General features: G+C 46.8%; 1 protein-coding gene across 1 annotated transcript; it reads left to right on the top strand.

Moving 5' to 3' along the window:
* Positions 1-3,103: 3,103 nt before the first annotated feature.
* On the top strand, positions 3,104-10,978 carry LOC101146821 (olfactory receptor 6B2). Its single transcript, XM_004033446.3, has 3 exons — positions 3,104-3,491; positions 7,837-7,945; positions 8,800-10,978. Exons 1-3 carry the CDS (start codon positions 3,305-3,307, stop codon positions 9,761-9,763), a joined length of 1,260 nt encoding a protein of 419 aa, XP_004033494.2. The 5' UTR covers positions 3,104-3,304; the 3' UTR covers positions 9,764-10,978.
* The last annotated feature ends 244 nt before the right edge of the window (positions 10,979-11,222 follow it).

The following is an 11,222-nucleotide window of genomic DNA, read 5'->3' as shown; positions in this document are numbered from 1 at the left end:
TCTCCCTCCCTCCTGCTGCAGCCTGCTGAAAGCATGCTGGCAGGCACATTTCCGAAAGTCCATGTTCCCTGGGTCTCATGCCAGTGACCGGCTGCAGGGCCTGAGCAGGCAGGGCTGTTCTGGGGGGCAGGCGCGGGAGGTGGCGGGCTGCAGCTGCTGCCAGAACACCCACCTGTGCCTGTGCCCTCGAGACGCGGAGGGACCAGAACTCAGGTGGAGGACTGCCCCTTGCCTGCTCCACCTCCTCCTCTCTGCTCTTCCTGCTCACTCTCTGTCTTCCTCTCTCCTCTTTTGCCTACCTCATTCGAATTTCCTCTTATCCCATCTTTGATGAGGCTGAAAATGACAGGAGGTTTTCTTCGCAATTGGGAGGTTTGAGGGCTGCGAGAAAGGCAAACAGACTCAAAAAGCCCTGAGCTTCGCTTCCTGCAAACATGGTGCTCCAGCCAAGTGGATCAAGGGTGCCAGGGAGGCGTCCGTTCAGAAGCAGGACGGTTCCCCTGACCCTGATCCAGCCACGGGCCTGACCAGTCCCCCTGCCTGACTCCCACAGGGAGTGACGGCCCTGAACCATCACATGAGGCCCCAAACTCAAACCTGTATCCAGTCCCAGACCCAACCCAAACTCCATCAACAACTGGCAGCTAGGGGGTGCCCCTCATCCCCTCACATTGGGCCTGGGCCAGACTTCGCCGTCTTGGTGATTTTGGGGACAGGCGTGACAAGGGATGGGCAGGAAGACGTAGGTTTCTAAGACCCTCCACCCCCTAGACCTTGCTGCCGTGTCCCCTCCAGCCGCACGCTCATCTCCACTGCAGCCAGAAGCACGCGTTCCAGGCATCCTCCCCGGGGACAGATCTTCCCCAGAAACACGTTCTGGAGGACTCTTGTTTGGTGTTTGTACTTTCCATTGTGATATTAACTCCACAGAACTGGGTTCAGAAAAGCTTTCAAGTAAAATACCTACTTACACTTCAAGATACCAGAAATAAAAGGATGAAATGTTTTGGGAAATGGTAAATTGCGAAAGTACACCAAATTGTATCACTGTTTTCCTTCCTCCTGAGAGGCATCTGTTCCTGCTAGCTCTGTGCCACTTCCTTTCCAATTCTGCCTGCCCCATTAACATTGAGCTTCTGCCCCCAAACCCTCCCTGATATGTTTTCCCTCTGCCGTTACCAATGGCCTCCTACCTGCCTATCAGGCTCTCTCCTCTTGGAGGAGCCCCCGTGTCCTGGCTTGGGTCACACGTCCCCGAGTGTCTCCCCACGTCTCCCACCACCTTCACCAGCCCCTCTTCTTCCTCCTCTTCCTGCTTCTAGAGGGGGAGGCTTCTCAACTTTTATTCTTGCCCTCTTAGTCTTCACATTTTCCTTGGTCAATCTCATTCACATCCCCGCAGGCAGCACAGATTGACTTCCTGGTGTCACTTTCGATTCTCAGGGACCCAGCCAGAAAGCCTCGTTGAGGCTGCCTTCAGCACACACTGGACAGGTTTGCCCTTCCCACGCCTCCTGCCCTGGCCTGCGCTCCTGCAGCCTCTTTCCCTGATGACCTCAGGGTCTCTGCACGGGCTTCCCCTCCTCACCTGACTCCTCCAGCCTGATCTCAATGCGGTGGTCAGAGTCAGCCATTTACAGTGTGGGTGGTGCCATGCCACTGCCATCAGAGTGAAAGCCAGCGTCCTCACCATGGTCCTCACCACCTCAGGCTCTGAGTGGGCTCCTTCTGCTCTTGGTTGTCACTGTCTCCTGCCACTCCCTATCACTCTGCTGCAGCCAGCCTTGCCCCAACCCTCTGACCCCCTTCTTGCACTCCCCAGCCTGCAGCCTTTGCACCTCCTTTTCTCTCCACCTACGTGTGTCCAACAGACAGCCACAGGCTAACTCACATCTTCTTTGAGACTCTGCCCTGGTGTCACCTCCTCTCTGGCACATCCCCACCAGCACCCCCCAGCCCACCCTGACCTTCTGTTCCCATCCACTCACCACCTTCCACACTCTAAATAATTTCCATACATATCATGGGTATTATTTATTTTTCTGATTATTTATTTTTCTGACTTCTTTCCTGCCTTCACTAGAATTTACATTTCATGAAGGCAAGAGTTTGGGACTGTTTTTTTCTCCTGATTTATCTCAATTGCCTGAAACAATGACTGGCACATATTAGACACTTAATAAACCTTGGACCGACCCCCTACACATCTTGACATCTGACCTCAGTCTCTGGTGGGCGTTCTGGATGTCAGGGGTACTCCTGGAGCTCTCTACAGGGTGTCCCATAGGCACTGCAAGCCCAGCATGCCCCAAACTAAGCCCCTCATCTTTCTCTCTCTCCTCAAGTGCACTTTCCCCCTCTGCAGGGAAACCCTAATGAAAGCAGAAGCCTGGAGGCGCCCTGAAATTCCTCATCTCTGGGAGCAGCTAACAATAGCATCGGGAGCTCAAGTGAGCCCATCAGGAAGAAGCTACGTCTGAGGCAAGTCCTGAAGGGCAACTGGCAGGGTAGCAGTGGGGACTGAATCAGCACGGTGCTCTCATGGCACTGAAGGGGTGCCTTCTGCAGCAGCCAGGGATTCCAGGAGGGGCAGGAGCAAGAGAGGCAGTGAGGCCATAGAAAGGCTGACTCAGGAGCAAGGGGCTTATGCTAAGAACATGCGATGGACGTGGCCAGGAGAGAGGTCTGTGTGTCATTCCCTGAATGTCATTCCCTGCTACTGGGATGATGGATCAGACAGAGTCAGGAGAGACTGGAGGAAGACCAGTGAGACAGCAGTGACAATAATCCAGCCTAGGAGGGACGGAACCTGAACAAGGACAGGGTGGATGGCAGCCCATGAGCGTGGAGACAGCAGACCTGATTCTGGAGGCATTTAAGACGTGGGGCAGAAGGACTCAGGCGTGCTCGGGTGTGGAGGGAGGGGAGCGGAAGAGTCCACACTGGAGCTCAGTGGGGCATCCGGGGGGCATGGGCAGCCGCACCACTCCCTGAGAGGAAGAGCACGGGGGCAGGGGCTCCTTGGCCAGGGGAGGTCTCGAGTCATTGGCTGGACACAGGAGTTGGTTCTGCAGAGGGATCAGGGGCAGCCTGGGAGTCGTCAGCTGGAAGTGACCACAGGAACTGCAGGGGTGGGTACGTTGTTCTGAGTGTGGACGGTGGGGACGGAAGGCTGGGGCCACAGCGCCAGACACTGAAGGAAAGGGGAGCAGAACAAGAGCCAAAATGTGGGCCCAGAAATGAGCAGAACGTTGCTGCCATCTGGGGACAGCCAGTCCCCGAGGTGCAGGGCGACAGAAGCCACATGGCAGTGGGAGGAGGGAGTATAACTGCCTGTGAGTCTTTATGTATGAGAGGAAGGGGCCTCATCAGAGGCATTCGTGGGAATGTGCACCCCAAGAAGACAGGGGACATGGGGACCCAGAGGTATCTGAGTAGGAGCAGAGACACATCATTGCCTGCCTCGCGCCCTGCTCTGCAGCTGCAATCAGGTAAGCAGTGGGCAGACGGGGCAGGTGCTCCCAGAGAGAGGGGCCATGCTGTGAGCAGGGTGCATCTTGCACTGTCCACAGGGTGCATTGTGAGTGCAGGACCTTGAACGATGTTGCCTCAGATCTTCCAGCTTTTCAAAAGAAACCAGATATCGGTGCCTCTGTGTGAAATGTTCTGATTTTCAAAAACAAAGGTCAAAGTGAAAGTTTTAGAGAATTGTCCTTCTGAAACGTGCAGGATAAATGACATCCCAATATACTCAATATACAGGCGTGTGAGGAACGGGCTTGAGAGGTGCTCAGAAGCCACTGGAATTCTCGGTCTGCCCCACCATAAAATCTGTCTCCCTATTTATGTTTAAGAAGCGGTGGCTCATGCCTGTAATTCCAGCACTTTGGGAGGCTGAGGTGGGCGGATCACCGGAAGTCAAGAGTTCGAGACCAGCCTGGCCAACATGGTGAAATCCCGTCTCTACTAAAACAGACACAAAAATGAGCTGGGCACCTGTAATCCCAGCTACATAGGAGGCTGAGGTGGGAGAATCGCTTGAACCCAGCAGGCGGAGGTTGCAGTGAGCCGAGATCATGCCACTGCACTCCAGCCTGGGCAACAGAGTGAGACTCTGTCTCAAAAAAAAAGAAAAGTCACAAATAATCTTTAATTGGATTATTCTTTAAAAATCAGTGCTGAAAGGAAATCAACGAGCAGGCTATGCGTGTCAGGCCCACGGGCTTCCAGCTTGGGCTCTACCCTGTCGCGTCCACAGAACAGCAGCTTAGGAGAGGCTGGAGGACCGGCAGGCATCGCAGGCTCTGTCCATCTGAAATGCACTTTCTGATGTAACATATGAAGAACAGAGCCGGTTGGTTTTTAGCATGGGTTTAATGAACTATCTTGACATCACGTTTAACACAATCCAGGCTTTCCTTGCTAATAGTATCACAGAAATCCTCAGCTCTGACGTAGGGCTTTCTATACTTTCTCTACGCTGTTCCATTGACTTTATGGTGGTGCTCGTTATCTTTAATATTTATTTTATTAAATTATTCTTTTATTTTTATTGTAGTTTTTCTATCCAAAATAGAAACGCCTCTTCATTAACCTGCTTCTCTTTCCTTCTTCCTGAATTATTTTAGCTATTCTTATCTGTTTATATTTCCAGATGATTTCAAGAATTATTTCATCCTGTTTCAAGAAAAATATAATTTGGTGAGATTTCAAATAGAATTGAGTTAAATTTCAAAATTGATTTGGAGATATTGACATTTTTACAATATACTTTTTTTAATCTAAGAATATTCTAATTAGTCATTGTTGGTATATAGGAAGACTAAATTTTTAATATTCATTTTGAAATCCCTTAATTATAATAGTGTAGCAGATTTTTCAGCTTAAAAGTCCTGCCATCTGGAAATAATGATAATTTTGTCTACTTCTTTATTCTGTTCTGTGGTAGCTAGTACAATGGCACATTGTTACGTAGCAGTAGTTACAACAAAGAGCCCTGTCTCAATCCTGACCTTGGCGGAGCAGGAATGATCCTGGTATTTAGCTGTGGGGATGCTGTAGGCTGTTGGTTGAGGCTAGTATTATTTATCATGTTAGGAAAAATCACTTCTTTGGGGATGACAAATGCATGAAAGTTTTGGGAGAGTTTTTAATCAAAGCCTTTTAGCATTAGCTAGACTTCAAATGCGATCCTTTCAGCAGATTTGCTAACCTCAAAGTCTCTTTGCACCGCTGAAATAATCATGCTAGTGCAACGTGAGCTCTTTTAAAGTGCTGCTGGGTCCTAATTGCTGACATTTTATTTGAGTTTTTTAAGTATAGTAAAAAAGAAAAAAAATCATCGATACCTAGTTTTTCTTCCCTGCAATCTTCATCAGGCTTTTGTATCAGGAATTTGCTATTTTGTAAAATGAATTGGGACTTTCCCATGCTCTCTAAGGGTTTACCTAATGTAGGAAAGATCTGCTCCTGGCATAGCTAGAAGCTGGGCATAGGCAAAGTATCTGGGCCTGTCGGTTTTCTCTGAAGCAATTTTAACATCATGATGCTGTTGAGCTTTCTGTCTTCACTCGGTTTTCTCAAAAATAGACCTTTTTCTTGCCTTTAACAGTCACTCTTATATGATTGCTTTTAATTATCTTCTAAGCCCCCAGTCTTCCTTGTCATCTGTAAACTGAAGCTGGAAGAGGACCACTGAATAAAACACATATTAGGTGCTTAGTAAATAGCGCCAACCCTTCCCCTGTCGTTTGGTAGGTCTCCATCTGCAGTTTACTCTTTTTTCAGTCTCTGAAATTGCGTTGCATGCTCATATTTTCCTGTTCATTAAACTAGAGTTTCATCTATTTTACTGTCCTCAACTCTAAGCCTACTTCAGAACAAGTTTTTGCTGCTATCGATCAATTCTATTATTTTTTCTAATTCATAAAAAATGATCTTTATGCCACTGTTTTTAGGGAAATGTGTTATCTGTGATTCTGCTTTGGAGACAGATTGAACATTTTTTGATGCCATTGCCGATGATTTCTCCACATTTTCTAAACAAAAGTGTATATTTTCTCAGGGTCGTGAGTTTATTATCCCTCAAATCAACATTTCAAAAATTTTACTATTCTAATTCGAATACTTGGCATTCTAATTTGTTTTTACCTTTGAGATCTGTCAAGTAGTGAGAGGCATGTACTAGAGTCTGCTGCTGCTACTTTATTTGTCTCTTTTTTTTTCTTTTTTCTTTTCTTTTTTTTTTGTCTCTTTGAGACAGAGTCTTACTCTATCACCCAGGCTAGAGGGCAGTGATGCCATCTCCACCCACTACAACCTCCGTCTCCCGCATCCCTCCCAAATAGAGAGCTTCCATCAGCCCTACAGCCCGCTCGCACCCAGCCCGCATCCCTCCCAAATAGAGAGCTTCCATGAGCCCTACAGCCCGCTCGCACCCAGCCCACATCCCTCCTCCCTCATGAACACAGCAAGTGCAACCAGGAGAGACAGTGTGGAGATGGGGGTAGGTGTGGGGTGATGGGAGCCCAGAGGACGGCCACAGCAGAAGCAGCCAGAGTGGGGACGGGGCTGGGGGGCATTCCAGGTGCAAGAAAGGACGTGAGCAAAGGGCCAGGGACTCCACTTTACGCAGTTCTACGACGTATACTACTGTGGTTTAAACTCATTTTGTGTTTAATTGGTGTACTTGAAAGAAAGCTGTTTTATTAGATTTCATTAATGTAACTCCTATGCACAATATTGCTACCATTTATGGAACGAATACTGCATGCCAACATGAACCAGGCGTTTTAACAACTCCCTACATTTCCTGTGTGTTTTCTTTAAAGATCTGTTGAATTCATATTACTTATATTCTTAATCATTTACCTACTTATTCATGCTCTAACAGATGCCATCAATATATTTCTATTTCATCTTTATTTTCGGTTTTCTTTTCTGTATTTCAATTTCTCTGCTATTTGGGGAAGCAAACTGCTGTTGATATTATTCTGTCATTTCTGATCCATCCTCTGTTTTCATTAATTATGATATCTGTGCAATATCATAATTGAAACTTTTGTCATTTTTAAAGGCACACGATACGCTGCGCAATACACTTTATTCTCATTCAGTCATTTAATCTATGTGTGTTTTTCAGTATAGATTTGGAATTATGGTCTGGGAAAATGTTGACTTATTGAATTTTTAATCCAGTGCATAACTTTTTCTTTTTAAAGGAGAATGTAGTAATTTAAAAATAAGTAATGGATCACTATTTTGAATAAATAATACACTCACGTGAAACAAAATTCAAAACACAGAAAAAGGGTTGCCATAAAAACATTTCCCTGCCATCTGTGTTCCAGTGACCTGCTCTGCCCCTCAGGACAGTGAGTGTCCCCACCACCTTGTACCTTCACAGGTCGTCTGCCCTATTTACATACTTTTACTTGTATGAGCGGAGGCATACGATCCGTGCTGTTTCGGACATTTAAAACTGTGGCTACAGACCTTGGAAACCATTCCATATCTACAGACGGACCTGCCCCTTCTTTTCAGCGACCACACAGTGTTCACAATAGGGATGTGACAAAACTTACTTAGCCCATCCCTTATTAATGAACAATACAGTGGCTTCCAAGTCTTTTGCTTATTAATTTAAATATTTGCTTTAGGTTCGTTAAACCAACCTATGCCCTATATCCCTGTATTTCCTTCTGAAGGGGTCTTCTCTGCCTTTTTTCTGAATAATACTATTTATTTTGTGACTTTTTGTTTTCATTGCCTGTTAGTGTAGTGTCACAGGGCAACCAACAACTGAATCTACACATCTTTATAATTCAAATGTTCTAGCCCATGTCCACATGGGTTCACTGCTTCTGTTGTGGAAACCGCATTGGAAGGGCAGCGGCCTTGGTGTTAGAAGATTCCAGTCTGTGTCCTGGTGCTGCCCCGGCCCTGGGTAAGTCCATGAACCTTTCTTTTTGGGTCTCAGACTTTCCATCTCAACTTAGAGATGTAAGCCTTGTTTTTCCCAGGACTGTAGTGAGGATTAATGGATGTGTTTTATATAAAAATACACACTCAGGTGTGGGTGGACGGCTCCTCCCTCAGCCACAGGCCCCTCGAGAACGTTCTAGACTTCCTCCTCTCTGCTGCCATCTGTTTTCTCTCTTCTGGGATTGCATTGCAATCTCTCCCTTGCTGATATTCCCCTCAGATTGACAGGGATAAGGATGTGACCACTTTCCCTTCTTGGCCTGGGAGGCTCCGGCTGCCGCTGTGGATGTGCCTGGGTCTGGGATCTGGCCAAGTTGGACCCGGGCCTCACCCCTGCCATGGTGTCACTTCCTCCTGTAAAATCAACCCTAAGACCAGGTGACAGGTCATATATCTACCAATTTAGAAAGAATGCATCAGACTCAAACAATACATCCAGAAGCCTGGGGCAGTCAGGGCTCATCCCCTGGAGGACACCGGACACCCTGTGGATCCCCTTCATGGTTATTAGGTCCCTTGGAGAAGTCCAGGTGGTGAAAAATAGGACACAGCTTTGAGAGATGAGGGAGACTGGTGGTGACAGGCTCAGGAGGGCATTCCAGACCCAGTGTTACAGGCTGAGACCTAGAATCTACATCATCAGAGGTTAGTGCTTAACATGTATCCGGGTGGGGAGCTGCTTTTGCTCCCCACTGGTGCTCTGGGGAGCCACGTGGCCTCTCTTTACACCAAAACTCCCCATCCAGGTCCAGCTCCACTCTCCCTCTGCCCCAGCTGCCCTGCAGCCCTTTCCTCTTGCTCTTTGATGTTTTGTAGGCCTGCAGCTCCCAAGCACAGAGGCATGAGTGGGGAGAATGTCACCAGGGTCGGCTCCTTCATCCTGGTGGGCTTCCCCACGGCCCTGGGGGTGCAGTACCTGCTCTTCCTCCTCTTCCTGCTCACCTTCCTCTTTGTCCTGGTGGAGAACCTGGCCATCATCCTCACCGTCTGGAGCAGCACCTCCCTCCACAGGCCCATGTACTACTTTCTGAGCTCCATGTCTTTCCTGGAGATCTGGTACGTGTCTGACATCACCCCCAAGATGCTGGAGGGCTTCCTCCTCCAGCAGAAACGCATCTCTTTTGTCGGGTGCATGACGCAGCTCTACTTCTTCAGCTCCCTGGTGTGCACCGAGTGTGTGCTTCTGGCCTCCATGGCCTACGACCACTACGTGGCCATCTGCCACCCGCTGCGCTACCACGTCCTTGTGACCCCAGGGCTGTGCCTCCAGCTGGTGGGCTTCTCCTTTGTGAGTGGCTTCACCATCTCCATGATCAAGGTCTGTTTTATCTCCAGCGTCACGTTCTGTGGCTCCAACGTCTCGAACCACTTCTTCTGTGACATTTCCCCCATCCTCAAGCTGGCCTGCACGGTCTTCTCCACCGCAGAGCTGGTGGATTTCATCCTCGCCTTCATCATCCTGGTGTTTCCGCTCCTGGCCACCGTGCTGTCATACTGGCACATCACCCTGGCTGTCCTGCGCATCCCCTTGGCCACCGGCTGCTGGAGAGCCTTCTCCACCTGCGCCTCTCACCTCACCGTGGTCACCGTCTTCCATACAGCCTTGCTTTTCATGTGTGTCCGGCCCCAGGCCATTGATTCCTGGAGCTCCAACAAGCTCATCTCTGCCGTGTACACTGTTGTCACGCCAATAATTAACCCTTTGATCTACTGCCTGAGGAACAAGGAATTTAAGGACGCCTTGAAAAAGGCCTTGGGCTTGGGTCAAACGTCACACTAAGACAACTAAATGTCCTAGAGTAAAATCTGTAGTGATGAAACAACATTGTATATGGCACTTTGTGCTCTTTAAATTCATTTTTAAGTTAAATTTAACAAACCTACACAACTAAGTGAAATTTAACAAACCTACACAACTGTGCACAAGTAACAAGCCTTCGTCTGCATATGTTTTCACAAAAGGACCGTGCTCGTGGAACCAGCTCCCAGATCAAGAACTAGAAGCTGCCTTCACGCCCTCTCCCAGTCATTATCCCTCCTCCACAAAAAGCACTATCCTGACTTCCAAAACCAGATGCTAGCATTGGTGTTTCTGAGGGGCTTACACATAAAGTATGTGCCCTGTTATGTTCAGCTTCTTTCATTCACCGTGCTGCTTGAGTGAATCCTTGATGTTTTTGCATGTAACAATAATTCATGCATTCTCATTGCTATCCAATATTCATAATAAATAATACATTTATACTGTATAATACACAATGCATAATACATTTATACCGGGATAATACATATACTGGGATAATGCATATACTGTATTATGTATTATATACACATAATACATTATGCTGGGAGAAACCCTGTCCCACCTGTCCCAGCAGGTGTGAGCCACTGTGCTCATCCATAATTTATGTATCTAAACACAGATAAGGTAAGTAAAAATATAATGTCATAATCTTATGGGACCACCATCTTATGTGCTGTTCAGGTCATCATTCACCAAATGTCATTGTGTGGTGCACTACTGTGTCAGTTGAGAATATTTGTGCTGGCTTATTTCTGGATCCTCTGTTCTGTTAAATTGATCTACGTATCTATCAATATCACACCCTCCATCCATACCACACAGTCTTGATTTATATGTAGTAAATCTTAACACTGGAAGAGTGACTCCTCCCACTTTATTCTTCTGTTTCAAAACTACTGTGGCTATTGTACAGCCTTTATATTTTCATATAAATTTTATAGTAAGCCTGTCAATGTCTACAAGAGAACCTCGCTGAGATTTTGCTAGAAATTCCATAAAACCCAAAAATCAATTTGGGAAGAACTGACTTCATTACTCCGTTGAGTCTTTCAATCCATGAACATAGTAAACCCCTCCAATTATTGAGGTCTTCATTCTTTAAATCAGTGTTTTGTACTTTTTAATATGCAGATTCTGTGTGTGTTTTGCTGGATTTAGACCTAAATATTATATTTTCTTTGAAGCAACTGTAAATGGTATTCCATCTTTTATTTCAGTTTCCATCTGTTTGTTGTTAGTACATAGGATGCAGTTGATTTTCATATGTTGACATTGCAGCCTGCAAACTTGCTGCGCTCACTCATTAGTTCCAGGAGTTTTTTGTAGATTCCTTCGGGTTTTCTATGTGAACAGTCATGTCAACTAAAAATAGACAGTTTTATTTCTTCCTTTCTGATCTGTATGAATTTTATTTTTTATTTTTTGCCATATTGCA

The sequence above is a fragment of the Gorilla gorilla genome, chromosome 11, assembly GCF_029281585.2.
Source record: "Gorilla gorilla gorilla isolate KB3781 chromosome 11, NHGRI_mGorGor1-v2.1_pri, whole genome shotgun sequence".
NCBI lineage: Eukaryota > Metazoa > Chordata > Mammalia > Primates > Hominidae > Gorilla > Gorilla gorilla.
The sequence above is the reverse complement of the archived record's forward strand: the minus strand, read 5'-3'. Positions and strand labels throughout refer to the sequence as shown.

Coding starts and splice junctions, on each gene's coding strand:
- LOC101146821 (XM_004033446.3), top strand. CDS start 3,305: ATGGCAGTGGGAGGAGGGAGTATAACTGCCTGTGAGTCTTTATGTATG. Junction 3,492..7,836: donor TGCTCTGCAGCTGCAATCAG/GTAAGCAGTGGG, acceptor CAAATGTTCTAG/CCCATGTCCACATGGGTTCA. Junction 7,946..8,799: donor TGGTGCTGCCCCGGCCCTGG/GTAAGTCCATGA, acceptor GATGTTTTGTAG/GCCTGCAGCTCCCAAGCACA.